General features: G+C 47.2%; 1 protein-coding gene across 7 annotated transcripts in view; it reads right to left on the bottom strand.

Annotated features, from left to right (window-relative positions):
• Positions 1-18008, bottom strand: part of RFX1 (regulatory factor X1) — a 549504-nt gene that overhangs the window by 469912 nt on the left and 61584 nt on the right. For all 7 annotated transcript variants that reach the window (XM_085600474.1, XM_085600477.1, XM_085600480.1 and 4 more), the window contains one exon: positions 381-490. In XM_085600474.1, coding sequence (XP_085456600.1) covers positions 381-490 — 110 coding nt within the window. The remainder of the gene's footprint in view (positions 1-380; positions 491-18008) is intronic.

The following is an 18008-nucleotide window of genomic DNA, read 5'->3' as shown; positions in this document are numbered from 1 at the left end:
CAAGCTTTCCTAGAAACAAGCAGTTCAGTCACTATGTCTGTCAAAGCAAATTAGGACTCTAAAGCCACCTCCATACATCTTCAGTGGTGAGGCTGAACCATAAGGCCAAAGCTATTCAGGTTGTGGGTTGGAGGGAGGCATAGATAACACAGCAGTAAAATATCAAATAAATCAATGCTTGCGCACCCAGATCAATTATGCAAAAAAAATGGACTCTTAATTACCTTAAGATGGATGAAACATTGAAAACATGGTAAATGTTGAAACATAGGATTCAACAGGCGGCAAAAGTACACTGGTACTTAGGCAACAATGGGCCCAACATTATTGGATACAGTGAACTTTGTGATTCTGTCAAAAGTGCCATCCTCTTTCTATACCTGCTGAGCCGCTTGGACATGCTGCACCACCTGTGTTGGCACTCCCACTTGGGTAGGAGGTGTACCAGGACTGGTTTCTGACAGGGCATCATTGGGCCTCAAGACACCATCTGAATTAAATGCAAAACAGAGGAATCAGAGAATTGATGGTGGAATGACATATAGGTGTGCCACCCCCTAACCCTACTGCACAATCCATACAACTACTGTTACCCCCATCACATTCACAAATACCAGAAACATTGTTGAGTTATCCTTCCGCCGCAAGTTACACTTCTCATGCTTATCACAAGGAATTCAACAAGACATGAGCAGTATAATAACTTCAAACACAAGATTTAAAGCACATACCTTTGCATGTTCTCAGAAATTATAATGCTTTGAAATGACTTATTGCCGGCATAAGCACTAGACAAAAATAATCAGATAAATAAATAGGAAATCTTGACAAGTGGAAAAGGATGGAAATGCTATTTATTTTTAATAAATACTCTTCAACGGGGCTTTCCAGATTCATACTCACGCCTCGTTTTCTCGGTAGATATTTACAGGTGAACTTGCTAAAGCAAACAAAAAGGAACTGACATATGATTCCTTTATGAACATCCTGAGGCAGTATAATTCCAGCTGACAGGTAAAAAGAAATGTCAAAAGCCAGTATTTTCGCTTGTGAGAAGTTGGCCTGGTATATGATGCTCACTAGTTAAAGTAATCACCTTGTACCATGCCAAGCAACCCTTATGGTGTGGTTGTAAGTCAACCTTTTCGGACTAGCTGCCCTAGTGGTAGCGTAGGCTAAGCAGTCTTTGAGGCTAAACTCGTGAAGCGTGTTAAGCCAGCTGTTTTACCAAATGCAACCCCCTTTTATACCAATGAAAGGACACCACACAGATATATATTCAAAATATATATGTATTTATTTCTCAAAGTAACCCCTAGTCTCTTTATGAGCACAGGGGCACAAATCGTCAAACAAGATTACAGTAGAATACACAGAAGTTGCACTTTATATGGATAGGCCCTGGTGGCCGCTCAAACCATATACTAAAATAGTGGTATAAGTACCACGAACAGAAAGGGGAAAAGGCCTAGGGCATCTAGAATCGCTGGGCCTACAAGGAGCTAACTTCAGTTAGTGACCAGGAGGTCCCCGGGTGGCGTGTGCAGAGCAAATAGTCACACGCGTGCTCCCATAGGTTTCAATGGGTGCGTAAAAAGTACAAAGTTACTGCAAAGAGGATCTTCCGGATGGACTAGGAACTCAAGATTTGGAACACAGGCACTAGAGATGTAATACTACACTTGGGCACAGGAGTGCCAGCTTTACCTCACCCACAGGAAGCGGGTGCATAGGCCTCGAAGTGCGTCAGGTTTCTTCTATCTGTTCCGTGGAGCCTGAAGACAAAGATGCTGCAGGCGGTCGGTCCGGGAGAGATGTGGTGGATCCCAGAGTGGATCGGAGATGTTGAAGACCTTTGGTGCAGATGCTGCTCGAGGGTTGGGCTTCTCAAATCCCAAAGCACAACTTGGAGGGAGCCTCGGTTGTTGCACTTGTCAGCTTGTCGTGGTCGTTTCAAGATGGCTGGCTCCACGTGTCTCGGTGCCTCCACGGGTCTCCTCTTTTCAGGGACTGTGGATCGGGCGGTGAGAGGTCTGGAGGTCCAGGTCTTGTCAGTCTCTGGGCTCGGGCTCCGGCGGGAGGCGGCGGCAAAGCAGACGTTGATTCGCTGGATGGTGCTTGCGTTAGCAAGGTGGTCACTCCCTGACCACAGGGGAGATTTCCTTCAGTCTTCTGTGCAGCACAATGTCGAAGTTCCCGTCTTCTTCTTAGTTTCAAGTTGACTCCAGGATGTCTGAAGTCTTAGGACACAGCTCCTACCTTTAAGCGGATTCTAGGGGCCGGACTACCTGCTAGGTCCCTCCCTATGGGTGGGACCAGGAAGGGGGGTGGTTACACCCCCAATCCTTTGTCCAGCTCGCCCCAGGCCCGGGACTGGTGTGCCCCAGGACCGGTTTGAACTGGCATATGCACCGAGGCTCCTTGTGAGCCACAGGCATGTCTGGTTTCTTTCAAGCCCTACCTGACCAATACACAAAATCCTGTCTGGGGTGGTGCATGCACCTCCCCTGGCAGGAAACCCTTTGTCCACACCTCCCCAGCTGGAAGGACTCCCAGCAGCAGGAGGGCAGACTTGTGTCTGTGGTGGCAGCATCCATTTTGTGGAGCTGAGGCTATGTCTGATTTTACCCGGGTTTCAGGTACTGTACATGTCGTGTCCCTCTAGAAGGGTGGAATGCTAACCCCGTCGCCAGAATTGGCGAGGGGTTAGTATTCCAATTCGTATGACACCTTACTCGACATGTTTTGATAAAGCCAAACCAAAGATAGCATTTAACCGCGAGGTTCATAATGCACTTAAGAGTATATGGTATGACGATATCTGGAAACAGTAGAAGGAAGTTGTTCCGACCACTGCAGACAGGCTCAGCTCATGCCAGAGCACCATCTCACATGGAACCAAGCACTCTGCCTTCAGGATTGTTAAGGCCTGCCATAGGAGTGACTTATAGGTTACCAGGTGTCCCATTTAAGGTTAGGTATAGGTATACTACACCTAAGTAAGAGGTGATTACACCAACTTACCCCAGCTGAGTGATCAGCCAGTTGTGTCAAATTGTTAGGCCAAGCCTGGGGTGGCATAATACATGCTTCAGCCCCTGGCAGGCCTTGGGTACACTAATGCCCTGGGTACCTAGTGTACACTGGTACAGGGGCTGACAGGGTGATCCACTTCCAATTGGTTATGCACCTAGGGTGCATAGTTTTAATTTAGTAGAGAGAATAGCAGGCTGGGGGTCTGATTGGCAGGCCCACAGCCTCAATATGTCAAAAACCAGTGAAGCAAAAAGCAAAAATTTGGGGTGACCATAGGATAGCAGACCCTACTCTCCTACACAACCCCCCCCCCCAAACGCTGGGACATTAAACTAGCCTTGACCAGTCTCGTCTTCATGTCCTAAGTGGAAGTACCTGGAGAGACCATCTGCATTCCCATGGTCAGTACCTGGCCGGTGCTCCACTGTAAAGTCCATCCCCTGTAGGGAAATGGACCACCTAAGCAGTTTGGGGTTTTCACCCTTCATCTGATTTAGCCACAAGAGGGGCTTATGGTCGGTCTGAATCTTGAAGTGAGTGCCAAACAAGTATGGCCTCAGCTTCTTCAGGGCCCACACCACAGCAAAGGCCTCCCTCTCAATAGCTGACCAATTCTTCTCTCTGGGGGTCAACCTTCTGCTAATAAAAGCAATGGGTTGGTCTTGACCATCTACATTAAGTTGTGACAGCACAGCTCCCACACCCAACTCAGAAGCATCTGTTTGGACAATAAACTCTTTGGAGTAGTCAGGACTTTTCAGGATAGGTGCAGAGCACATGGCCTCCTTCAGGTCATCAAATGCCTTTTGACAGCTTACTGTCCACTGAACCTTTTTGGGCATCTTCTTGGATGTCAGATCATTAAGAGGAGTCACAATGGACCCATAGTTCTTAACAAACTTCCTGTAGTACCCAGTCAAGCCCAAGAAAGCTCGAACTTGAGTCTGGGTGGTTGGAGGAGACCAGTCCTTGATGGATTGTATCTTACTCTCCAGTGGTTGAACTTGGCCTCCACCTACAAGGTGGCCCAAATACACAACCTTACTCTGCCCTATCTGGCACTTAGTAGCCTTGATAGTGAGGCCTGCCCTTTGCAGAGCCTCAAGAGCCTTCTTCAGGTGGATCAGGTGATCCTCCCAGGTGGAGCTAAAGACAGCAATGTCATCAAGATATGCTGCGCAAAAGTCATCCAACCCAGTAAGGACTTGGTTCACCAGCCTTTGGAAGGTGGCAGGTGCATTCTTCAGACCAAAGGGCATCACCACAAACTGGTAATGCCCACCTGGGGTTGAGAATGCTGTTTTGGCCTTAGACTCCTCAGCTAATCTGATTTGCCAATAGCCAGCTGTCAAGTCAAATGTGCTCAAAAACTTTGCAGAAGCTAGTTTGTCTATGAGCTCATCTGCCCTTGGAATAGGGTGTGCATCTGTCCTGGTGACAGCATTGAGTCCTCTGTAATCCACACAGAACCTCATCTCTCTCTCTTGCCATCTTTGGTGTGAGGTTTGGGGACCAGAACCACTGGGCTAGCCCAGGGGCTCTCTGAGGGTTCAATGACACCTAATTCCAGCATTTTATGTACCTCAGCCTTTATACAGTCCCTGACGTGGTCAGGTTGTCTGTAAAGCTTGTTCTTTACAGGCAGACTGTCACCAGTGTCCACCACATGGGTACACCAGTCAGTTTGACTAGGTATTAAGGAAAACATATGTGAAAATGATTGTAGAACCTGTCTACATTCAGTCTGCTGATGGGCAGTGAGGTTGCCTCCAAGGGTCACTCCTTCAACTGAGCCATCTTCAGGGTTCTGAGACAACAGGTCTGGGAGAGGGTCACTCTCTTCCTCCTGTCCCTCATCTGTAGCCATGAGCAAGCCCATGTCTGCCCTGTCAACATATGCTTTAAGCCTGTTAACATGGAGTACCCTGTGGGGACTCCTGGGAGTTCCTAGGTCTACCAAGTAGGTGACCTCTCCCTTCTTTTCCAGGATTGTATGGGGTCCAGACCATTTGTCTTGGAGTGCTGCTGGGGCCACTGGCTCCAACACCCATACCTTCTGTCCTGGCTGAAACTCAACCAAGACAGCCTTTTGGTCATGCCAAGCTTTCTGTAAGGCCTGGCTTGCCTCAAGGTTTTTGGATGCCTTCTCCATATACTCAGCCATCCTGGAGCGGAGACCAAGTACATAGTCCACTATGTCTTGTTTAGGCTTTTTGAGAGGTAACTCCCATCCTTCCTTCACTAAACACAGTGGGCCTCTTACAGGGTGCCCAAACAACAATTCAAAGGGGCTGTAGCCAACCCTCTTTTGTGGGACCTCTCTGTAAGCAAACAGAAGGCAGGGTAGAAGGATGTCCCATCTTCGCCTGAGCTTTTCAGGTAATCCTTTGATCATACCCTTTAGGGTCTTGTTGAATCTCTCAACAAGCCCATTGCATTGTGGGTGATAAGGGGTGGTGAACTTGTAGTTGACACCACATTCCTTCCACATAGCTGTCAAGTATCCTGACATAAAGTTGGTACCTCTGTCAGATACTACCTCCTTAGGAAACCCCACTCTGGAGAATACTCCCAGCAGGGCCCTGGCCACAACAGGTGCTGTAGTGGTCCTAAGGGGAATTGCCTCTGGATACCTGGTGGCATGATCCACTACCACCAGTATAAATCTGTGCCCAGATGCAGTGGGAGGATCCATGGGACCCACTATATCTATTCCCACTCTTTCAAAGGGGACCCCCACCACAGGTAGTGGTATTAGGGGGGCCTTTGTTGTGCCACCTGATTTGCCACTGGCTTGGCAGGTCACACAGGAGCGACAAAACTCCTTTGTATCTTCATTCATATGAGGCCAGTGAAAGTGAGGGACAAGCCTGTCCCAAGTCTTGTTCTGGCCTAAGTGTCCTGCTAAAGGAATATCATGGGCCAAGGTAAGAAGGAAGCCCCTAAATTGCAGAGGTATAACCAACCTCCTGGTAGCACCAGGCTTGGGGTCTCTAGCCTCTGAATAAAGGAGCCCTTCATCCCAATAAACTTTATGGGTACCTTGAGCATTCCCAGCAGCCTCAGCAGCAGCCAGCTGTCTGAGGGGTTCAAGAGAGGGACAGGATAACTGAGCCTGCCTCAAGTCAGCCCTTGAAGGTCCCCCTGTCCCCAGAAACTCAACCTGATCAGGTTCAAGCTCTTCAGGGACAGTTCCTTCAGGGTCCTCTAGATCAGCTTCCTGGGAAGGCTGATCATCACTCTGAGGCAGGGGGAAAGGCACAGCCTTGACCCTCCTGTTCTTCTTCTTGGTAGGTGCTTGGTCCATTGTTCCAGGATCCAAGACCTGAGGTTCAGTGAGGCACTTTTTGGCCTGTGACCTGGTCACAGCAAGGACATGTGATGATATACCTAACATCTCTGCATGAGTCCTGTACTCCACTTCTGACCATAGAGAACTCTCTAGGTCATTGCCCAACAAACATTCTACTGGGAGGTCTGCACTAACCACCACCCTTTTGAGGCCAGTTACCCCTCCCCATGAGAAGTTAACAACTGCCACACTATGTGAAGTAGTGGCATTGCTGGCATTGGTCACCAGGTAATTCTCACCTGGTATGTACTGTCCAGGGTCCACAAAGCCTGGTGTCACCATAGTGACACTGGCACATGTGTCCCTGTAGGCTTGAGCCACTTTTTCATTTATTAAAGGAGTCTGTCTGTACTTGCCCAGGTTTCTGGGGCTCACAGTCAGGGACAAATCAATGTCCCCATCACAGATCAAGACTGCCTGTGTCAGGGTTCTGTCTAAGTCAGAATCTCCTTCAGTTCCCATAGTGATTCCCACTACACCCTTTGTCTGGGGACCAACACTGCTAACAGTAGTACTGGGAGCAGGTGCCTTAGGGGCAACAGTGTTGGGGGCTCCACCCTTCTTACAATCACTAGTCCAGTGAGTTGTATTCTTGCAATGATTGCACCAGGGCTTCTTTTGACCTTCTTTCTTCTTTCCCTTAGTTTGTTGTTGGGACCCACCCTCCTTAGCAGTAGTTTGGGGCCCTGTTGAAGACTTCTGGTCTTTAGATTTCTGATCTCCACCCTTTTGGTCTGTTTTCTTCTGATCACCCCCTTGGCCCTGGTTCTGGTTCTTTTGCTTAACCCTGGTTCTGACCCATTTGTCTGCCTTCTTTCCCAATTCTTGGGGAGAGGTCAGATCAGAGTCAACCAAGTGTTGATGCAGTTGCTGGTTTTGACAGTTATTTAAAATCTGTTCTCTCATCATCAAATTATACAATCCTGTAAAATCAGATACCTTACTTCCCAGCAACCAACCCTCCAAAGCCTTAGTGGCACATTCAACATATTCAGACCAGTCCTGAGTCTGTGTCTTTTGGGTGTCTCTGAACATTAACCTGTACTGTTCAGTGGTTAAGCCTAACCCATCAACCAGAACACTCTTCAGGACTCTGTAATTTCTGACATCCTCTTCTCTAACAGTGAGGAGTCTGTCTCTGCCTCTTCCTTCAAAGGAGAGCCAGAGGATTGCTGCCCACTGGTCTTCAGGAACCTGCTGTACTTTGCAGGCTCTCTCAAGAGCAGTTATCCATTTGTGGATATCATCCCCACTTTTGTAGGGGGGCACAACCTTAGACAGGTTCCTATTATCAAAGACCCTATCTTTGTCCTTAGGGACAATGCTGCCACCAGTGGGTATAGACCCACTCTCTCTAGGTTGCCTAGCCTTGTTCAGTTTTTCTTCCATCAGGGCTACCTCTAGCTCCTGCTTCCTGATCCTCAGCTGGGCTTCCTGCATTCTGGCCTCATGTTCCCTCCTCTGAGGGGTGGTCATCCTTTTCCTGGAGTGACCTTGAGAGCCTCTAGAGGCATGAGAAGCATTAGAGTCGCCTGAGCGATTCCTTTGCCTCCCAAGCCCCTGGTTAAGTCCACTGGGGAGATCCAATGGGATGATCCCATTGTCAGTCCCCAATAGCCTTAGTTTAGCTGGGCCAAGTATAACACTTGGCACTGGGCTAGTTCTCCCTTCATCATCACTACTCTCTGTATCCTCTCCACTTTCCTCCTCTGTAGTATGGTTCTCATCTAAGGGATGGCTATTGGAAAGGGGTACTTCTGTAGCATCTTCAGAAGGGGGGCCTCCTGTTCCTGACCCTAAGGGGGCTAACTGGGAAGCTTTCTTGAGCTCTCTCTGATTTTCATCATTTTGCAAGAGTTCTCTGAGCTCAGCAGAGGTAGGGTTCTTGGGCTGTTTAAGGCCTCTAAGAGTTGCCAAATGCCTGAGCTCATTCTGATTAAGGGTAGCAAAGATGGATGGTGCCCTCTGGGGGTCACTCTCAACAGAGATAGGTACATTGGACCCCTCTGCCCCAGCCATTGCTCTTAAGTGTGGGTGGATGTGTTGCAATCTACCTACACTTGGGTTTACCTACTAAACCTATCTAGTAGTTGTAGTCAGGGTGTGCTACTCCCTTTGCTCTACAACAACTAAGTTCAGTAGAACTTATGTATATCTAATCTTGTTTTATATGTACCTACAGGTACCTATGTGATCTTTCAATTGGTAACCAAGAGATTACAATGGTAAAACACAGCAAGCTCAAATCCCACCGCTGCTCACCAATGTGAGAAGTTGGCCTGGTATATGATGCTCACTAGTTAAAGTGATCACCTTGTACCATGCCAAGCAACCCTTATGGTGTGGTTGTAAGTCAACCTTTTCGGACTAGCTGCCCTAGTGGTAGCGTAGGCTAAGCAGTCTTTGAGGCTAAACTCGTGAAGCGTGTTAAGCCAGCTGTTTTACCAAATGCAACCCCCTTTTATACCAATGAAAGGACACCACACAGATATATATTCAAAATATATATGTATTTATTTCTCAAAGTAACCCCTAGTCTCTTTATGAGCACAGGGGCACAAATCGTCAAACAAGATTACAGTAGAATACACAGAAGTTGCACTTTATATGGATAGGCCCTGGTGGCCGCTCAAACCATATACTAAAATAGTGGTATAAGTACCACGAACAGAAAGGGGAAAAGGCCTAGGGCCTCTAGAATCGCTGGGCCTACAAGGAGCTAACTTCAGTTAGTGACCAGGAGGTCCCCGGGTGGCGTGTGCAGAGCAAATAGTCACACGCGTGCTCCCATAGGTTTCAATGGGTGCGTAAAAAGTACAAAGTTACTGCAAAGAGGATCTTCCGGATGGACTAGGAACTCAAGATTTGGAACACAGGCACTAGAGATGTAATACTACACTTGGGCACAGGAGTGCCAGCTTTACCTCACCCACAGGAAGCGGGTGCATAGGCCTCGAAGTGCGTCGGGTTTCTTCTATCTGTTCCGTGGAGCCTGAAGACAAAGATGCTGCAGGCGGTCGGTCCGGGAGAGATGCGGTGGATCCCAGAGTGGATCGGAGATGTTGAAGACCTTTGGTGCAGATGCTGCTCGAGGGTTGGGCTTCTCAGATCCCAAAGCACAACTTGGAGGGAGCCTCGGTTGTTGCACTTGTCAGCTTGTTGTGGTCGTTTCAAGATGGCTGGCTCCACGTGTCTCGGTGCCTCCACGGGTCTCCTCTTTTCAGGGACTGTGGATCGGGCGGTGAGAGGTCTGGAGGTCCAGGTCTTGTCAGTCTCTGGGCTCGGGCTCCGGCGGGAGGCGGCGGCAAAGCAGACGTTGATTCGCTGGATGGTGCTTGCGTTAGCAAGGTGGTCACTCCCTGACCACAGGGGAGATTTCCTTCAGTCTTCTGTGCAGCACAATGTCGAAGTTCCCGTCTTCTTCTTAGTTTCAAGTTGACTCCAGGATGTCTGAAGTCTTAGGACACAGCTCCTACCTTTAAGCGGATTCTAGGGGCCGGACTACCTGCTAGGTCCCTCCCTATGGGTGGGCCCAGGAAGGGGGGTGGTTACACCCCCAATCCTTTGTCCAGCTCGCCCCAGGCCCGGGACTGGTGTGCCCCAGGACCGGTTTGAACTGGCATATGCACCGAGGCTCCTTGTGAGCCACAGGCATGTCTGGTTTCTTTCAAGCCCTATCTGACCAATACACAAAATCCTGTCTGGGGTGGTGCATGCACCTCCCCTGGCAGGAAACCCTTTGTCCACACCTCCCCAGCTGGAAGGACTCCCAGCAGCAGGAGGGCAGACTTGTGTCTGTGGTGGCAGCATCCATTTTGTGGAGCTGAGGCTATGTCTGATTTTACCCGGGTTTCAGGTACTGTACATGTCGTGTCCCTCTAGAAGGGTGGAATGCTAACCCCGTCGCCAGAATTGGCGAGGGGTTAGTATTCCAATTCGTATGACACCTTACTCGACATGTTTTGATAAAGCCAAACCAAAGATAGCATTTAACCGCGAGGTTCATAATGCACTTAAGAGTATATGGTATGACGATATCTGGAAACAGTAGAAGGAAGTTGTTCCGACCACTGCAGACAGGCTCAGCTCATGCCAGAGCACCATCTCACATGGAACCAAGCACTCTGCCTTCAGGATTGTTAAGGCCTGCCATAGGAGTGACTTATAGGTTACCAGGTGTCCCATTTAAGGTTAGGTATAGGTATACTACACCTAAGTAAGAGGTGACTACACCAACTTACCCCAGCTGAGTGATCAGCCAGTTGTGTCAAATTGTTAGGCCAAGCCTGGGGTGGCATAATACATGCTTCAGCCCCTGGCAGGCCTTGGGTACACCAATGCCCTGGGTACCTAGTGTACAGGGGCTGACAGGGTGATCCACTTCCAATTGGTTATGCACCTAGGGTGCATAGTTTTAATTTAGTAGAGAGAACAGCAGGCTGGGGGTCTGATTGGCAGGCCCACAGCCTCAATATGTCAAAAACCAGTGAAGCAAAAAGCAAAAATTTGGGGTGACCATAGGATAGCAGACCCTACTCTCCTACATCGCTGTATGCTCTGTTTTTAAAGATTGAGAACTTTTTTAAAGGTTTTTCTTAAGAGTTATTCTAAGATTATTACCTACTGGCGGTCGCCAGTAGGTAGTTATAGTTAGGACCCTGTTTCCATAGGAAAACCGCAACATTCTATTTGGAATAACTTTGGCGCCGGTCGACGAATCCTCGCGAAATTTTCAAAACTAATGGGGCGCTACGCTCCGCTCCTACCCTGAAAGTCTCGGGGGGATTCGTCAAGCGGGGGCTGAGATAAAAGGGGGGTCCCAAAACGCGTTTTTCCCATGCATTTTTCCATAGGACCTTTAGACACAGCTACAGCCCGAACGGCTGAACAGAGTTCCTTGAAATTTGGCAGAGAGGTAGTCTACAGGTCAAGGAAGTGCCTTTTGTAGGTTTGGTGTAAATCTGTTCAGTAGATTCTGAGAAAATAGCCTTTAAATCAATATATATATCTGAGCCAGCTTACGGTGCGCTTACGGTGCGCTTACCGTACGCGCACGCCGCCGTGCGCGAGCGCGATTCTGATTGGCTGTTAGATCTTAGTAAACATTCGAATCGGTCGAAACCAGGAAGCGGCGGCCGCCATTTTCTCTCTCGCAGTCTGAGAGGGGGTAAAAAAACAAAGGCCCAATACATGTAAAGGGGCTGTTTAGACAGCTCCTAAGCACCTAGCCATGTTGAGGGAGTACTCAAAGATCCCCTAAGGCCAAAAACGGAAATTTAATTTTTTCGATAATTTCGCCGATTACGCTTACCGTACGCGTACGGTAAAAATTAATAAAAAAAAAAAAAATATCCATATTCTCCACACCCCATGTGCAAATGGTGCCCGAATGGCAACATTTGTGCATGGCATATCACAGATGTGAAAAATTAAAATATTACCTTTCACAGCGAAGCGCATCATATGTCCTCCATGTGCGCACGGTGCGCGAAGCGCATCGTGCGTACATGGCCCATCTAGCGTAACGTGGGCACGCGGTGCGCGTAGCGCACTGCGTGCCCACCGTGCGTGCACGGCACTAACTGCGTAAAGTGGGCGCGCGGTGCGCAACGCGTGCTCACTGTGCGCGGACGGTGCGCGAAGCGCACCGTGCGCGCACGGAACGAACTGCGTTAAGTGGGCGCGCACGCCACGAATGGCGTAAAGTAACTTAGCATTTAAAAAAACGTACAAATTCACTGAAAAAACCATAGGTTTCACACACGTTATAGTTAGGAATTAGCATTTAAAAAACCTTGCAAATTCAGTGAAAAAACCATAGGTTTCACACATGTTATAGTTAGCTGGACATTTCACTCGTAAAAAACCAATGAAATTCCCCCGTTATAGTTAGTGCAGGCAACTATAACTCACGTGACCGCAATCTTCTGCTGATGCTAATACTGTATTTAGACACTTATTTGCCCATGTCTTCTTCCATTAAATTTTAGCTATACATATATTACAAATATTTTTTTTTCATAAAGACACATATGTCATCAGCAGAGGATTGCGGTCACGTGAGTTATAGTTGCCTGCACTAACTATAACGGGGGAATTTCATTGGTTTTTTACGAGTGAAATGTCCAGCTAACTATAATATGTGTGAAACCTATGGTTTTTTCACTGAATAAATATAAGGATCATATTCTCTCAGGCAGAAAAAAGTGCTGACCTGGAAATTGAAGAGATAGCTCAGTACTCTTGGGTGAATATACACTGGTGCTCACTAGTTAACAGGTGTGAGTATATTATGTCTTTCTCAGTAGTGGTGCTCCACGGGTATGGAGAATCACCCAACTCCCTTAAATGAGACCGCAAGCATCCCTCCGCAATAATAAACCAATGCACGAGCACACACTTCACTCAGTACAAGTCTAATTTCATAACAAAATTCTTGTCTTTTTCTTGGTCTTTAATTTTCTTTCTATTTGGTTGCCCAGCCAGCTAACTCGTGTTTTGTCGTGTAGGGTGTTCTCCACAACTTCATCAGGGCTGTGTTCCTAGAGTATCTCTTGTTTGAATCTCCAAGCAGATTCTACTTCCGTCCTGGCACAACTGCAAGGAAATCTCCCTTTCAATGCACCACGAATCTGGGTGACCCTTAAAATCCTTAGGTTCACTTGTATAACACCTCGATATGGATATCCTTAACTTCCAATTGTTTCAATAAAATCAGTAGTCCATGTGTATGTGGCCCCCGTACCTGGCACCTTTAAGCTGTACTCGGCGGAAGATACGAGTGTACCGGAATAATTAATGTCGTTCTTTTTAAAGGTTGCAGATATGGGGGTCACATACACATGGACTAACGATTTTATTGAAACAATTGGAAGTTAAAACTATCCTTATAGAGGTGTTATGACAGCTGTAGAGCTAAAACTGAATTACGGCACTGGTGAACACTTCTGGGACATATACAAAAGAGGTCCTGAAAAAATACGGACAGCTTTTTATAAGTCGAAATAGTGAAAGAGAGGAACTAACAGCACACAGGAATGGAATTAAACACATTAGAGATGGGAGAAACTACGCTGATTTTTGACTTGGTTTAAATAGATTACGATAGGTTTATGGTATGGGAATGCACTGTGAAATAAAAAAAAATCATAAGAGAAGACAACTAAAGGGACATAGAGGGACATTTTATGATGACAGTGCAGATTAGAATAGAAATTGTTGCCACATCAGGTCAAGATACATAATGCAGAAACAACGTACGAACAGAGATTTCTATTTTTGTTACTGATAATACTATTTGATTGATGAACAGTGTATGTTTTTAATATCTGAAAAGTGCCCAGGTATCTATGCTGGGAAAAAGTCACTCAGTGTCAGCACAGTGGGTAGTCACTATAGATATTTAGCCAAATCCTATTTTATTCATGTCTTTTCTCACTGGTGATCTATTTTGTTAGACAAGAATAGTTTGTCTAACAAACAATTCCAGCCATACCATAGTATGCAGTGATTTTCCTATAAAATCAAGTGTTGAAAACTTCACCCACAGAATCGAAGGTTTCTCCCAGAGCATATCTTTAAGAGGCACCTGACATACTTTAGTAACAGTATCTAGTGTGAAAATCCAACAAGTAATAGCCACCAAAGTTATGACTATACAAACAATTTGCTCCCTACAGTTATCAGCCAACAAGTATTTTGCATCACAACTGCAACTGAAAACAAACGTATCTTTGGGTAAATTGAGCTCTTGGGTTTCCTGAAAGGAATCCATTTGCCTTTTGGTGGTGGGACTTCATGCACTAAACAATCCAGATGGACACAGTACGTTTGAAAAAAAGCATTTCTTAAATAGCCTTTTCTGAAGTAGAACAGAGGCTGAGTCATGGTATTAATGTCCTTTCAAGAACATAGAATAGAGTCCTTTTCACATACGTGTGAATGCATCACAATGATTTTGAAAGAAAGCAGGCACGTTAGTGGACTATTAATAATGGACTAATTAATTGTCATGAAGATCCAACAATACTCATGGTAGAAGAGTACCCGCTTAGTACTACCTGTTCATTATGAGCCCCTGTGAAAAATGTTCATTTGCTGAATGGCCTGAATATCACTACTTCTCTTAGTTGATCTTATCGCAATTAAGGAGTTACTTTACATGGCAAATACCAAAGTTGGCAGTAGTGACAGGCTCAAACTGTGCTTTCTTAGGTTACGCTAGAATAACGTCAAGCAACACAATTGAAGTCCTTACTGATAAAAATATTATTTCCAGTGCCTTAAAAAAATTTATGCCAGACGGACACTTGAAAAAAGTGTTCTAACCTAAGGATTGAGATTTTCTGGATGTTGTAGCAATGGATAAATTAGACATAGAAGAGCAGTGGAACACAGCTGTAGCCACAAGTAACTGATATAAAGTCAATGCCTTTTCTTAATAAGACAGTGAATTGGTGGGTTATTGCCAGTGGCAATGCACAAGACACATAATAGGTGCTTATATCTGCATTTCACAGCGTCCCTTAAGGGCATATTTGGGACAGCACCATTTAGCGTTGGCACTCAAGTTGGGAGTAGCCAGAATGGGAGGTTGATGAGGATTACATGGTCGCTAGCATATCTGAGACAGGTTGCCTAGTGTCTGAATGCTCATTTTTTAAATGAGGCTTTGCCCATACACAGTAGTGACATGACTCAGCAAAACGGAAAGGGCAGAGGCCACAACACATCAGTTTCAGGTGATGGTCTGAAATGTAGCAGGATTCAAGTGGTTTCTGGGGCATAAGGATTCAGATTTATGACATTCTAATTTCTATTTTGCCCCTTCAGTCAGGCCAGCATAGATTCTGATACTATACCTCAAGAGCTAACTATTATTCGATCCAGGCCTTTTCTATGATTGGTTTGGATGTCATGGTTTTTGGTTTCCTAGCTGGATGTCTGGGGTAGAAATCACCTCTTGGCCTACAACACTGAAATCTCACCAGACTGCAAGGGCTGGTGCTGTTAAACTTCCAACCCTCACAACTTGAAGCCAGTGTTTACATATAGAACAGTACTCACTTTCTTTGCTCATACTGCCCAACCATACCAAATCATCAGTCACAATACCTACCATTCTATCAACATCCACAGTGCACATGCCCAACATCCACCAAATACATCCAATGTCTATGCGACTGCCCATCGCCAACAACCACATTATCTTGTTACGAGCTGGGTAGTTTAAAGTATGACATCCACCATAGGAGTTAATGCTTACAAAGGGAGTTACAGCTAATAAATAACAACCTCACTAAGAACGGCCTTTGACCCCTGTGCCCATCAAATTTTCAAAATGCCTTGACCTACAAAACCTCTCATTATTAGAACACATACACCCCTTAACACACAATCCCGGTGCACACACAATGACACCATCAACCCTCAGGTCAATGAATGCTACATACAGATGCTCCTTATTCAACTTTAGATATTTCCACTGTAGGAGAGTTGGATCTGCTTCACATGGTTACCCCCACTTTTTGCTGGTGTTTCACTGTTTTTCGACTTTAGTCTGGCTGGGACCCTGCTATTCAGGGCCCCAGCCTAGCTGCTTCCTCTCTAAATTGATTGCATGTACCTTTAGGTACACTCCAGATTGGATTCTGGGGTACCCTTGTGAGTCCCTAGTATATGGTATACTATGTACCCAGGGATAGGTACCCCAGAGGCCTACCAGGGGCTGAAGCATGTATTGTACCACCCTGGAAAGCCATTCAAAATAACACCACAGGTCTGCTACTGCAGCCTGGGTAAGGTGGTGCATGCACCCCTTACTGAGGTATAGGTTCACTATACCTCACCCATCACTGCACATAGTAACCTATCAGTCAGCCCTATGGCAGGCCTTATCAATCCTGAAGGCAGGGTGCTTGGTTATATGTGAGAGGCTGCCCAGGCATGAGCTGAGCCCCTCTGCAGCCTTCGGAATCTCTTCTCCGGGGATGTCAGTGGTGCAGCCTGACCATATACTCTTGAGTGTATTATATATAAAATGGTTAATGCTTACTTTGGACTGGCTGCACGGAAACATGTCGTGTTTGGTGTCAAACACCTTGGAATCATACACCCACATCAATTTCTGATGTGAGAATATGATCCCACCCTTCTAGAGGGAGAGACATGGCAGTACTGGTATACCCGATAGAAACTTAACAGAGCCCTGGCATCACAAAATGGATGCTGCAGCCACAGACACGGGTCTGGCCTCCTGCTGCTGACCGACACTCCGGCAGGGGAGGCCTGGACAATAGGTTTCCTGTCACAGGGAGGTGTAACCACCTCCCAGACAGGCTTATGTGTATTGGGGCTGGGTGGGAGCACTCTCAGAGTGCCTTGAAGTCCTGCACTGGGGGCACATTTGGTGCCCCTGTGCATAGTCCAGCTCAAACCGGTTCAGGGGCTTCCAGCCCCTTCTCTGGCATGAAACTGGACAAAGGAAATGGATGTAGCCACCCCTCTTTCCAAACCCTCCCATAGGTGGGTCCCTAGAGTTAGTCCAACCCCTTCCTTAGGTATAAGTAAGGAACCTCTATAACCAGAACCTTAGCTATCCCTGGACAAAACTCTGAAGCTGAATCCTGGAACTTCGACGCTCTACTCAAGACTAGAGGACTGAAGAAATCTCCCTTGGGGTCAAGGAGTGACTCCCCTGCTTGGCAGGCACCAACAAAGCATTTTGCCGGTCTGCATCTCCGAAGCTGCCGCCGGACTCTGAAGTATTTGCAGCCCAGTAAGAGGATTTCCAGACATCTCAGAGGCCGACCCGAGTCCCCAGCAAAGCTGAGACCCGCAGTCCTTGTGAGTAGCGTGGAACCGGAACTCCTGGTCACCGTGCACTTTTGCAAGTGCATTGACTTCTCGACGTCTCTTGAAGTCGTGCTTGAGGTTACTCGTAGCCCCCACCTCGAGCAGAGAATCCACCGAAGATTGTCAGCCTTGTCACCCCGAGTGACCCGTGGGCCGCCATTTTGTGTTTCCTCTCGAGGTCTCTTCTCGATCCCTGGTCCGTCGACTGGTGGGTCCCTGTGAAGGCAACTTTGATTTTCCTTGGGCTTCCCTGGTTGCTCCAGATGTGCCCTGACTCCCTACCAAGTGGTGAGTCCCTCAGACCTTGCTGGTCTGCACCAAAGCATCTTTCTCCTTTCTGCATGGGTTGCTGTTGCCAAGGCTTGTTGTGTCTAAACCAAGCACCAACGCTGCAGCACTCGACATCCTTTGTGGGACAGCTCAAATCCAGCTCCTGGTCGTCCTCGACACCTCCTGGTCCTCGTGGCTGAAGAGTCAAGCTTCACCTTCTTTACCTGAAATCACCCTACATCGGTGAGCATCCGCCTATTGTCCTCCTGGTCACTGGCTAGTGATCCAAACTCTGTCCCCTCTGCTTTCAGGTTCTTCTCGACTTCGATCCAGGCTTGGCTCTCTTCGGACACTTCGCATCTTCCCGACAGCAGCACTTCTTTGCCAGCTCCCATTGAAATCGACGATGCGACCCGACACCATTTGACACCTATGCACCCGGCTTCCCTGGGGGAGGTAACTCGAGTACTCCGGTGCTCCCGTGGGTGTTGACCCT

The sequence above is a fragment of the Triturus cristatus genome, chromosome 4_2, assembly GCF_964204655.1.
Source record: "Triturus cristatus chromosome 4_2, aTriCri1.1, whole genome shotgun sequence".
NCBI classification, from domain to species: domain Eukaryota; kingdom Metazoa; phylum Chordata; class Amphibia; order Caudata; family Salamandridae; genus Triturus; species Triturus cristatus.
Note: the sequence above shows the minus strand (reverse complement) of the source record. Positions and strands in the feature narration are given on the sequence as shown.